Here is a 13787-nt window from a genome sequence, read left to right as displayed (position 1 = left end):
ATGGATGGATGGATGGATGGATGGATGGGTGGGTGGGTGGGTGGGTGGATGAATGAATAAATAAATATGTTCTTTTGTAGTAAAAAAAAGAATTGGATTGTCTAACTAGAAATTTTGTTGATTTGGATCAGGAGTGGTTCCTGCATTTTAAATTTTTTGAGATGTTCTTACCAGTAGTTTTGAGGACTCAGAATGGTTGCTTAGTGTCTATAGTTTATCTTTCTAACTAATCATTAAAATAGGGCGACAAAGGCTGGGCACAGTGGTTCATGCCTGTAATCCCACCACTTTGGGAGGCTGAGGCAGGAGGATTACTTGAGCTCAGGAGTTCAAGACCAGCCTGGGCAGTATAGTGAGACCTCGTCGCTACAAAAATTGTAAAAAATTAGCCAAGTGTGGTGGCACCCACCTGTAGTCCCAGCTATTTGGGAGGCTGAGATGGAAGGATTGCTTGAACCCAGGAAGTGGAGGTTGCAGTGAGCTGAGATTGCGCCACTGCACTCCAGTGTAGTGAGACTCTGTCTCTAAATAAATAAATAAATAAATACATAAAAAGAGTGAGATGGGGACAAAATCTACCACCTTAAAGCTTTGTATACTTATTCCTGTAAGAGGAAACTATGTATACTATAGAATACAAGTGTCAAGGGGCTTTTGCCAGCTAAACTTTTCCCGAGTCATTCTTCAGATATCTACTGTTAGTACAGTGACTACAGATATCAAGTCACTTGAATGACTTAAATCAATATTGACTCAGTGAGTGTAGGAAGTTCTCAGATTTCCATAATTTGAATAATTGATCTTTCGTCCCTTATTTTTAAAAAAATATTCTGTATTTGGAAGATTATAAACTATTTTCTGTTTTTGAGACGGAGTCTCGCTCTGTTGCCCAGGCTGGAGTACACTGGAGTTCACTGGTGAGATCTTGACCTCACTGCAACCTCTGCCTCCCAGGTTCAAGTGATTCTCCTGCCTCAGCCTCTCAAGAAGCTAGGATTACAGGCACCTGCCACCACACCTGGCTAATTTTTTGTGCGTGTTTTTAGTAGAGACGGGGTTACACAACTTTGGCCAGGCTGGTCTTGAACTCCTAACCTCAAGTGATCTGCCCATCACGGCCTCCCAAAGCATTGGGATCATAGGCGTGAGCCACAACACCTGGCCTTATTTTGTCATAAAGGTTTAATATCCCTAATCTGAAAATGAGGTGCTCCAAAATCTGAAACTTTTTGAGCACCGTAACAATCAAAGGAAATGCTCACTGGAGCATTTTGGATTCCAGAATTTTGAATTAGGGATGCTCAGCTAGTAAGTATCTAAGGCAAATATTAAATATTTCAAAATCTGAAATCTAAAACACTTCTGTTCCTAAGCATTTTGGATAAGGGATACTCAGCCTGTGCCTCAGAATTAAATATGACATATATGTGCATGTCTATGTTTTATTGAATGCCTCAGTACTTAAAAAGGAACCTAAAGCCAGGCGTGGTGGCTCATTCCTCTAATCCCAGCACTTTAGGAGGCCAAGGTGGTTGGATCACTTGAGGTCAGGAGTTCAAGACCGGCCTGGCCAACATGGTGAAAGCGCGTCTCTACTAAAAATACAAAAATTAGCCGGGTGTGGTGGCATGCACTTGTGATTGTGATCCCAGCTACTCAGGAGGCTGAGGCTGGAGAATTGCTTGAACCCAGGAGGTGGAGGTTGCAGTGAGCCGAGATCGCACCATTGCACTCCAGCCTGGGCAACACAGCAAGACTCCTACTCAAAAACAAACAAAAACAAAAAAAGGAACCTAAGCCCTGGGAGCACTAAAGCCATGTGAGTCTATGAGTTGGGGGCAGCTGGTGGCAGTGGTGATGGGTAATATGGTAAGGAGATCACTGAAACGTTTTCTTCACAACGCTTTTTGAGGGTTGAGGGATAGAGAGAGGGTGTGGAATGGGGAGAATTCTTGGTACCTTAAGATAATGCTGTCTGTCAATGCTGCACGCATGATTTCCCATCATTTTAGACTGGAATTTCAGATGCCTTTTTAAGGAATGCTTAAGAATCATGATTCTTATGTTGGGAAACCTTTAAAAAATTAAAAATACTTCATACATTTATTGAAAAAAATTCAAAAGCATAGAATTATTTAAAGTAAAACTTGATATTCCCCAAACAGCACTGTTTTCTGGCCAAAGTTAAGTGTGATTCCATACATACAAGTAAATGTGACATGAAGATGTAGATACCATGTTTATATATGTGTGCACGTGTGTGTAATATATATAAACATGTAAAACACAGGAAATACCTTTACATATTTATATGTAACCTTTTTTCAAAATGTAACATGGGTGTTAATTGGAAGCATTTGAAACATTGAGTACGAAGGATTTGGTGACACCTGTAGTCCCAGCACTCTGGGAGGCCAACTTGGGTGAATCGCTTGAGGTCAGGAGTTCTAGACCAGCCTGCATGATGACTCCCCGTCTCTACTATAAACCCAAAAATTAGCCGGGGGCATGGTGTCATGTGCTTGTTAATCCCAGTCACTTGTGGGGCTGAGGCAGGAGAATCATTTGAACCCAGGAGGCAGAGGTTACAGTGAGCCGAGATAACGCCACTGCACTCCAGCCTGGGCGACAGTGAGACTGTGTCTCAAAAAAAAAAAAAAAAAAAAAAAGATTGAGAATTGGAAAATTGCCACTTAATTAACTGGTTTTATATGGTTCTTGATTTTTTTCTCGTTTCTTCTTAGAAATACTTAAGAAGGCAAATCTAAAGTGTGCACCATTATATGAGTAAAAGGTGAAAGATTTATACCATCTGAAGAAAAACCAGAGTATTGATCACCATTCTACAAGGATGCTTTTCAGAGGCTTTTAATAGTTTTATTCTGAAAAATCCCATACAGTCCAACTAACAGGAACTAAAAATAATCTCAATTAAAAAATCATCTCATGTTAGAGCTGCAAAGAGACTTAAAGATCCTGTTAGGCAGTGCTTCATGTTTTAGATAAGGAAACTAAGGCTCAGAGGTGTTAATGAGTAAGGTGTCATAGCCAGGCATAGATTTTAATCAGGTTCCCTTTCTACCATATCATGCTAGTTATCGTTTCTTGCTATCACATATGTTGGTGAAGTATGAGATAATAAAACTTACCGGAAAAAAGTGAATGCTCTATTAATTTGATTCATAAATGGCTGTTTTTAAAAAGGGTAAAAGGAGAACATACCATTTTGCCCCATTCCTGTTTAAGACTGGGTATTATTAGAGCAGTGTTTCTCAATGTTTTTTCCTCTGTTTTTTCTTTCTGCTCCCCTAAAGACGGTTTTTAGCCTTTTTACCCCTTAATTGCCGGCATTAAATTTAGTATCTGTTTATGTATCATAGCCTTTTAGCCTCATTTTTTTTTTTTTTTTTGAGGCAGAGTTTCACTCATTCGCAGTGGCGTGATCTTGGCTCACTGCAACCTCTGCCTCCCGGCCTCAAGCAATTCTCCCGCCTTAGCCACCCGGGTAGCTGGGATTACAGGCACCCGACAATCATTCCCGGCTAATTTTTGTAGTTTTAGTAGAGACAGGGTTTCACTGTGTTGGCCGGGCTGGCCTTGAACTCCTGACCTCAGGTGATCCACCCTCCTCAGACTCCCAAAGTGCTGGGATTGCAGGCCTGAGCCACTGTGCCCAGCCTTAGCCTCACTATTTTTAATGATAAACTTAAATCACAGCCCCTGAAAGCATCCGTTTACAGTGGTGACATACACATTTATTTTCATCTTTTTAATTATTTCTAGATTTTAAAAGAAACAGAAATAAAAGGAGAACCAAAAACTACATAAAATTCCTTAATCAACTGGCAGTTAAATCCTTTTTTTTTTTTTTTGAGACAGTGTCTTACTCTGTTGCCCATGGTGCAGTGCAGTCATGCAGACATGGATCACTGCACCCTCAACCTCCCAGGCTCAAGCAATCCTCCTACTCAGCCCCTCCCTCATTCCCCAACCCCAAGTAGCTGGGACCACAGCCATGTGCCACTATGCGTAGCTAATTTAAGAAATTTTTTTTGTAGAGATGGATTTTCCCTATGTTGCCCAGGCTGGTGTTGAACTCCTGGGCTCAAGCAGTCCTCCCACCTTGTCTTCCCAAAGTAGCTGGAATTACAGTTGTGAACCACCATGCCTGGCTTCTCAAAGTTCTTCAGTGAACTCAACTTTTTAGATGTTTCTAATTGACATCCATGATATTTTGAAGCAAAGTTTTTTTTTTCTCCCCTTAGGGGTAGTGTCATTTTATTTGAGAATGCATGGTTTTAGAGCAAGCTAGAATGGCAAAATATCTCTTAACTATCTTTCAAAAAGATGAGCTTTCACTTTATCTTCTTGTGTTTATTGCAGGCTTTCTTAGAAATGGCTTCTGAGGAAGCTGCTGTTACTATGGTGAATTATTACACTCCTGTTACTCCTCACCTTCGAAGCCAGCCTGTTTATATTCAGTATTCCAATCACAGAGAACTTAAGACTGACAATCTACCTAATCAAGCTGTAAGTATTAAAGGTGTTTTTAAAAATAGATATGGGAACACATGGTATGATAACTTACATACTTTACAGATGAAGCAAAATTATGTGCCTTTATTTATTTTAGGATACTTTACTAGTCATAATTGTATATGTAAATTCTTCCCCCAATTCTTAAGAATAAGAAAGCAATGCCATTTAGAAATATATTAGAAGTTTATTTTTTCTTTTGAAACTGTTTTCACAATAAAAAGAGGAGAAAAAATATTTATTGTTACATACATCTTAAAATCTCAGATCTGAAAGGAACTTAATGATTCATTTCAATCGTCTTTTTACAGACTCTAACAAAGGCATTGAGAAACTGAGTGATATTAAGTAACGGAACTTAAGACCTTAAGAGTTTTTTAGAATTGTTTATTAAATGATTTTTGACTCCTGAAGATGAATGTGAAATGTAGCATAGCAACATTTCTTACCCATTTTTCTGTTATTTTGATGTAGCACACATTGAGTCTTTTGTGTCTTTCCATGTTGATTTTTAAGTGGTTAAAAATAGTTTAATAATTTGAAGTTATTTAAGGACAGAAAATGTTTATCCACAAAGCAAATACATTTTAAGAAAGTGGGTTTTGGCTGGGTGCGATTTGGGAGGCCGAGGCAGGTGGATCATGAGGTCAGGAGATCGAGACGATCCTGGCTAACACAGTGAAACCCTGTCTATACCAAAAATACAAAAAAAATTAGCCGGGTGTGGTGGCGGATGCCGGTAGTCCCAGCTACTCAGGAGGCTGAGGCAGAGAAATGGTGTGAACCCGGGAGGCAGAGCTTGTGGTGAGCCAAGACCGTGCCACTGTGTTCCAGCCTGGGTGGCAGAATGAAAAAAAAAAAAAAAAACCAAAACAAAAACGAAGAAAGTGGGTTTTTTTAAAGTTATGATTTTAAGGGCATGTTTGGCCTCTGTATTCTTGCTCTAGGCAAAGAACTCCTCCAGCTCTCTGATTTTGTGTTGAAAGGCAGCATAATATAAGCTGGTGAGATTCAATTAGTTTTCCACATTGTTTGAAACAGCGATATTTACTGCACGTAATCCTTAACTTATTTTAGGCAATATTAATGGCATATAATAAACTATATAAGCTTATAATAAATACAATATTAGATGAATGGAATAGACTTTTTAAAATAAAAAATTGTCATTACAAATTGTACATAGGATACATGCTTATGGTACACCATTCAATCAAGAAAAGTAAAAGAGAAAAGAACTAAAACCAATCCAGTTACCCAGAGATAACTAATGACTAGTGGTAATATTCGATGTGTATTCAGGTGTCTGTGTATCTAATTTTACACAAAATGTTTTGAAATCTTTTTTTGTGTAATGTTATGGACATGAGTTTATTACAACAAATAGAGCATTACCTCATTAGCTTTTAATGACTATAATACTCTCTTGTATAGGAGAATTATAATTTGTCCAATTTCTTTTTGATACACACTGAAGTTGTTTCCAGTGTATATTCCAGTACAGCATATTCCAATCCAATACAATGTATATTGCCGTACAATACAATGTATATTCCAATGTATATGTATGAAATTGCTGGGACAAAGCATGTACATATTTTAAATTTTGGTTTATGTTGCATGATTGCTTTCTGTAGAGATTATGTGCTTAGAGTGCCACCAATATAATGGATGAGCAGATGGCTTTCCAGTGTTCGTTAATAGATAGATGAGTAATTGTATCCTATTTTTTACTTTTGTTTGATAATTTGTAAAATACTGATTTTTGTTAGTGCCACTTCCCCATTTTTTATTGTAGTAAAATATACATGACATAAAATTTACCATTTCAGCCGTTTTTAAATGTACAGGTTAATGGCATTAAGTACATTCACATTGTTGTATAGTCACCACCACTCTTAGTCTCTAGATGCCATTTCTCATCACCTCAAACTTGAAACACTCTATCCATTATACAGTAACTCCCTATTCCTCCCTCCCTCCCACCTCTGGCAACTACCATTCTACCTTCAGTCTCTATGGATTTTTAAATATATAGTCAAGTCTCTTAGGATGTCATAATACAATCTTTTCTGACTTCGGTACCATGCTCAGAAAGACCTAGTACACCAAAATTAAAAAAAGAATCTATGTATGTTTTCTTCTAATACTTTTAAGTTGTGGTTCTTACTTCTATTAGGAATTTTTTGGATGTAGGAATGAGGGTAAGGCTTCAGTCTTTTTTTTACTCCAAGAGACCAGTTTCTCCTGCATTATTTTTGAATAACTCACTTATTATCTATAATGTGAAACTTGTCCTTGGTCATATATTAGTTTTCTATACACACCCTATGCCTGCTGATCATATGTACACACACGTGCCCTCTTGTCTGACATGCTTGTATGTTCTACTTACATGTCTTGTTCTACCCTCATGTGTGTGCTGCTCACATGCTATGCATTCCATGTTTAACCTTTACTTTAACCTTTTGAATTGCAAAAGCTTAGATTCCGTTTCTGCATCTGTGCCCTAAGGCTTAATTTTTTTTTTTTGGGAGACAGAATTTTACTCTTTGCCCAGGATGGAGTGAAGTGGCGCCATCTCAGCTCATTGCAACCTCTGCTCCCCACCCCCCGCCCGCCGGGTTCAAGCGATTCTCCTGCCTTAGCCTCACGAGTAGCTGGGATTATAGGTGCCCGCCACCATGCCCAGCTAATTTTTGTAGTTTTAGTAGAGACAGGGTTTCACTATGGTGGCCAGGCTGGTCTGGAACTCCTGACATCAGGTGATCCACCTGCCTCTGCCTCCCAAAGTGCTAGGATTACAGGTGTGAGCTACTGCTCCTGACTCCTAAGGCTTAATATATTGCAGGGCAAGACCTTATTTCTTACTCTCTTTTCAGAAATTAACTGATTAATATATCTTGCCTATTTCTTCAGATACATTTTGGAATTATTTTGGTAACTCCTGTCCTCCAAGAGACACACTTGGAATTGGGTCGATGTTGTAAATTAATTTGAGATAATTAATTTTGCACATTAATTATATTACTCTGATTCTTTTAAGGAGGAAGTTATATTTTGTTTGTTTTCTTGTTTGTCTTTCAGTAGACTTTTTAATTTTCCTTCATGTAAATCCTGCATTTTTCTCATTAGTGTGATTCTTAAATATGTTGCTATAAATCTTGAAGGGAAAAAACAATTTAATAAATCTTAAAGGTTGGATTATTCCAAAGAGAAACAGTGAGAAATCCCAGTTGCTTGGCAACCAAAGCTAGCCTGAATGACCTAGTTTATTCTGAGATAGCCTTCATTTCTTCCCAATACTTTTTCCATCTTGTTGCTTTTGTATAACTTTTATGCATTGATGTTTGATAAAATACAATACTTTTTTTTTTTTAATTCAAAGTCCTACATCAAACCTAACGTCAAAGTTTCAGATACCTGTTTGATATTTTTAAAGTACTGTAATGTCTTTTTATTCTGACATTCCCAGAAAGCTGATGGATGAGTGTTTCATTCCTTTTTATTCTCTGAATAGCAGGCTATCCCAAAATATGCACTTTATTTTTCCAGTTTATGATTGTACTTGCCAGAAGGTCAGGTGAATAGTAAGTGTTTTTGTTTCCTTGATTTAAACTAAAATCACAACTGTAAAATTTAGGTCATATTCTGAGATACAGCATTTGAGAAATGGTTGTGTTAATAGGAGTCGTCATTGTATGCAGCTTTTCTTGACCTTGTGGATGAAAGTTTATAAATCTGCCATGAGATGACCATAGAAAGATTTTCTCTAAAAAGAGAATCATACTTAACACTTAAGATCTGTGCATTTTTATTGTATGTTAATTTTCATCTTCTCAATCTGAGAAATATCTTCTTTACATTTTCCAGGCATTTTTAAATTTTACCTGAAGTGTACATTTCTCCTTATCCCACATTAAATTTGTTTTCCTGATCATACTATTGCTACTATTTCCTTTATTAATTTCACTATTCCAGAGAGTTTGTTACCCAAACATTTAAAAATTATTTCCCATAATAGGAATTCTGCTCCTTCATAATTTTTAGCATTGGACATAATTTTTAGCAGTTTGAGTTTGTCTGTTGTTTCCTTGTGATTCAATTCAGAGTATCTGTCTTTGATAGCACATCACAGAAGTAATGCTCTTTTCATTGCATCATAAAATTTCCATTAGTTTTGTTAGTAATGATGGGCTCTTTGATCACTTGATTAGGGTGGTGTTTGCCAGCCCTCTCCACTATAAAGTTGTTACTTACAAGGGGGAAGAGTAGTATTTTGTGGGCAGGTACTTTAAAACTATGTAAATATACTGTTCCTTATCAGCTGTTAATTTATATCAGTATGGACTAAAGGTTTCCTATGTTATTTGATGGGTTTTTTAACAGTTGTTATTATTTTGATACACAAATTGTCCTAGATTTGGCCAGTACAGGCCCCTTCAAACTGGTTTCTATGTCCTTTTGGAATATCCCTATCATTCTTTGAACATTTCCTTGCATTCTGACCAACGCTTCCTCCCCCTGCCCCAAAACAAAAATGTTTTATACTCATCTTGTGATTTCTGGGCCCCAGTTCTGGAATCAGCTATTCTTTTAGAGTGCCTTGGTTTCTTTTAGTGGAGAATATTTAGAAGCTTGTCTTGCCTACCCTTGCTTAGGTGTAAACATCCCATACCATAGTCTTTAATGTTGCTTTCATATTTCTTCTCCCATTGTCTTTTAAAAATTAGGAAATAAAAATTGTATCCAAATTTTCTCCTTTTCTCCATGTGTTTTTTTTCTTCAAGTAAATTTAAGCACCTTTTAAAAATACTGTGTCGTTGTGCTATGCAGGGAGGTGTTTGACTGTTTACTTGATTACAAATTTAGGATATGTACCTCCAGACAGAGTAGATAAATCTTGTTTTACTTAACTATATTGCTTCATACTGTTTTATATCAACTAAATTTTAGGATTCATATAATGCGTCTGTATAATCAAAAGTTCTCATTTTGGGTTGTTCTATAGCGAGCCCAGGCTGCACTGCAGGCTGTCAGTGCCGTCCAATCAGGAAGCCTGGCCCTTTCTGGAGGTCCTTCCAATGAAGGCACAGTCCTACCTGGGCAGAGCCCTGTGCTTCGAATAATTATTGAAAACCTCTTTTACCCTGTTACCCTGGAAGTTCTTCATCAGGTAAGGAGGAATAAATACTCTTAAGAAGGTTAAGTTAAATATGGCTTCTGAAACTTTTGATGTTTTATATCTAAGTTGTTTAGCTTATTGGTTTTGTTGATATATTTGTTTAAATAATGAAAAAATCTTTATCCTGTTTCATAGAAATTAGAGGTAATTTTTTGACAGCCTCCTTTTTCTAACTTGAATACATAATTTAAAAGGGTGTAAAAAGTTTTGATTTTTTTCTTACAGGTAAGCATGAAAATGAACAAAGCATAGAATACTGTGAAAAGTCCAGGTAGTAGTTGTTCCTTAGAAAGTAACATCACCATTGAGTACAACTAATTTGTTTCTGTTGACAACTTCTTACATTTGAGTATTTCTGATTTAAAAATTCTAAAGGGAAAATGTATAATAAGTCTTCACGTGTAATATGAATATACCATGTTAAATATTGACTGATGCCCAACCTAAGCTTCATACACTACCCGTTGCTATATCTAAATTGTCTTGATAAAAGAAATCATGGCAAGTAATATGTAGAATTTAAGAATTGAAGGTCAGTTAGTTTCATAATTTTGTAGTGAGTAAATCCGAAACACAAATAATTGATAAGTATTGAATATTGTAGAGAGTAATTGAAGAGCCAATTAGAATTGAGACTTCCTGATGTAATTTCCCATGTTTTATTTTTGAATGGTTGTTACATTTTTAACTAATATTTCATATATACATATCCTCAAAATGTAATATACAGTTATCTGGTAATCTGTGTATATAAATATTTGACATACAGCCCCAAAATTTAGTCAGCTTTTGTCCTCTTTAGCTATATATTGATTTCGTTTCGTTACACTTATTACACCCACATACTCATTACACCCACATATTAAAATACTGCAACACTTCCCTTGCTTATTTTCATTTAACAGAGTCGTGCCTTTGGATTTGTGGTATGTGCAGAGTCATAGGGATGTGTGTGTTTGTATATGTAAGAATTGAAATGCATCTTACTCTAGCCTCACATTTTACAAATAAAGAAGCTAGGGCCCTTAGAAGTTCATTTACTTTCCCATAGTCTATATACCAATTGACAATAGAGCTCAGACACATTTCTTAGTAAAGTCCTGTGCCATGCATGTATATATTAAAACATGCCATTGAGTACGCCTACTGGGTTCCCCTTTGATATGCATTGGTGAAGCATGTCCTAAGGAGGACGCTAGCAATGGGATCCACAGCCATGGTTGCTCTCTGAAAGGGTTCAGCTGTTGCTTAAGTGATTGGTTTCATTGTTCTTGTGGATTTTCTTCTGTGTATCCCAGAAAGTGGCATTGAAGACTAATGGGATCTTTAGCAGTGTTTGTTCTGGGGTTGCTACTGTAACATTGTAGCTATTGCTTTTATAAAAGATGTTCTTATGCCTGTGTCCCAACACTGCCATCAGCCAGCAGCCAGTTTAGCTACAGTCACGTGGTCCTGTCTTATCATTTCATTTATCATCTCCCTAACCACAGTAACAAATTTTGTTTTTCCCTCAAGAGATCATGGTGACCTTCAGGTGAAGAAGACTAATTCTGAGTGTCCTAAGTAGCAACTGCTGGGGTAGGACTCCCAGTCTTTCAGTTACAGCACTCACTTTTTAAACCCTCTTTTCCAGTGCTATTGAAATAAAACCAGCTCCTTATGAAGGCCCCCAAATGCAGACTTCTCCCCCATCTCTTTATCTTCATTACCTAACACTCTTCTGCTTATTTAACACCTGTCTTTTCTGGCACTGTCTCTCTCTCCCTACCTCCCTTCCCTTTCTCCCTGCTTAATTCTGTCCTTAGTCCATTTCTGTCTTGTATTTCTTAGACCAGGAACACTCTTTATCCAGGTAGTCACCTGGCAGGATCGACGTCATTCACCTCTCAGCTCAAAGGTTACCTCCTCAGGGAGCAATCTAATTACATTAAGCAAGTCCTCTCCCCTGGCACTCTTATCCCATCAGCCAACTAAGAGCCAGTCTGGCATAACAGTTACAGATACAGGGTCTGAAGCTAGTTTGAATCCTGACTCTACTGCCTCTGTAGCCTTGGGCAAGTAACTTACCCCTTCTATTTTTGTTTTCTTTATAATGAAGATGATGTTCTCTCATTTTTTATTGCAAGGATTACATGAGTTAATATATTTAAAGTACTTACTAAATAAAACAGGGCCTGATACCTATTAAGTGCCCAAGAAGGAGGGGTTGGGTGTGGTGACTCACGCCTGTAATCCCAACACTTTGAGAGGCCAAGGAGGGTGGATGACTTGAGGGTCAGGAGTTCAACTCCAGCCTGGCCATCATGGTGAAACCCTATTTCTTCTAAAAATATGAAAAATTAGCCAGGTGTGGTGGCATGTATCTGTAGTTCCACCTATTCTGGACGCTGAGGCAGGAGAATCACTTGAACCCAGGAGGCTGAGATTGCAGTGATCTGAGATCGTGCCATTGCACTGCAGCCTGGGCAGCAGAGCAAGACTCCATCTAAGTGCCCAAGAAGTGTTAGCTCTAATGATCAAATGCCAGTAAAGAGCAATGTAGGAAACTGGTTCTTCCTCTTGTAGTCTTGTGGATAAGACACTAATTTCATAAATAATGGCATAAAATGTAATGAATATTATGGTAGGGGAATATACAGAAGTGTGGAGTTGGTTGTACCTGTTATAACTATTTAGCAAATTATTTTATTATATTCTTTGCTGAAAATTGGTCCTGGCTCAACTGCTATCTAACATCTATAGAAACTAGTGTTCCGTTAGCTCATGGTAAGGGAATTGAGAGTGACTGAGATGGGACTGATGCTATTTTAGATGAAGGAAGCTAGGGAAAGTCTTCCCAATATGGTATTTGAGCAGAGGCTTACAGGATGGGAAAATGTAAGTTATGTGTGTATGTGGAGAAATAATGATCCAGTCCAAAAGAACAACAAATATAAGGTGCCTAAGGTGGAAGTGTGCTTGTTGTGTTGAAGTATCAGAAAGAAGGCTGTGTCACTGGAATAGAGAGAGTAAGAAAGCCCTATGCGAGAGGGCATCAGAGCAGTGATGATGCAAAGCTTTTATAATTGTTACACTGGGTAAGATGGGAAACCTTTGGAGGATTTTGAATGGAACAGTGAGATTATATGATTTACATTTTAGCAGAATCACTCTTGTTGCTGTGTTAAGAATAAACTATGGCTGGGCGTGGTGGCTCACACCTGTAATCCCAGCACTTTGGGAGGCCGAGGCCAATGGATCTTCTGAGCTCAGGTGTTCAAGACCAGCCTGGGCAATATGGCAAAACCCCTGTGTACCAAAAATACAAAAAATTAGCGAAGGGTGGTGGCACACACCTGTAGTCCCAGCTACTCAGGAGGCTGAGATGGGAGGATAGCTGGAGCCCGGGAGGTGGAGGCTGCAGTGAACCGAGATTGTGCCACTGCATTCCAGCCTGGATGACAGAGTGAAACCCTGCCCCCTCATCCTCCAAAAAGAATAAGCTGTATGGGGTTAAGTGGAGGCTCTTGTCCTACTTCAAGTGAGAGATGATGGTGGCCTGGGTGAGGCCTTAAGGACTGGAAGTGGTGATTATGGATTTTTTAAAAATTAGAGATAGGGTCTTGCTGTGTTGCGCAGACTGGCCCAAAAAAACTCCTGGGCTCAAGCAATCCTTCCACCCCATGAGAAGCTGGGGCTATAGGTACGGGCCACCTATATGGACTTCTGTGGCTATATTTTGAAAGATTTGCTGATGGATTGATTAGATTTGGTTCTGAAGAGAAAGGGAGTAATCAAGAATGCCTCCCAGATTTTGGATCTGAGCCTCTGGTAAAATGGAGCTAAGATATAAAGACTGAGGTAAATAAATAATAGTAATAATAATAAAAAGACAAAGACAAAAAAAGATTTGGGGCCGGAGTTGGAGGTAGGCGTAAATCAAGAGTTTGATTTGAACATGTTAACTTAAGATACCTATTAGGTATTCAAATGGGACATGATAAATGGGAATTAAGTCTGGATTCAGGAAAGAATTCAGGCTGGAGATTTGGAAACCTTCAGCATAGGTGTGGTAATTAAAGCTACT

The 13787-nt window shown here is 38.1% G+C and overlaps 1 protein-coding gene across 16 annotated transcripts in view; it reads left to right on the top strand.

The window, feature by feature from the left end:
- The window catches only part of LOC105481081 (polypyrimidine tract binding protein 3), a 117749-nt gene that overhangs the window by 62191 nt on the left and 41771 nt on the right, over positions 1-13787 (top strand). For all 16 annotated transcript variants that reach the window (XM_071078180.1, XM_071078177.1, XM_071078179.1 and 13 more), the window contains 2 exons: positions 4384-4530; positions 9548-9712. In XM_071078180.1, the coding sequence (XP_070934281.1) occupies positions 4384-4530; positions 9548-9712 (312 nt within the window). The remainder of the gene's footprint in view (positions 1-4383; positions 4531-9547; positions 9713-13787) is intronic.

This window comes from Macaca nemestrina, chromosome 14 (genome assembly GCF_043159975.1).
Source record: "Macaca nemestrina isolate mMacNem1 chromosome 14, mMacNem.hap1, whole genome shotgun sequence".
In the NCBI taxonomy this organism is placed as follows: Eukaryota; Metazoa; Chordata; class Mammalia; order Primates; family Cercopithecidae; genus Macaca; species Macaca nemestrina.
This window is presented reverse-complemented; position numbering and strand designations above follow the sequence as displayed.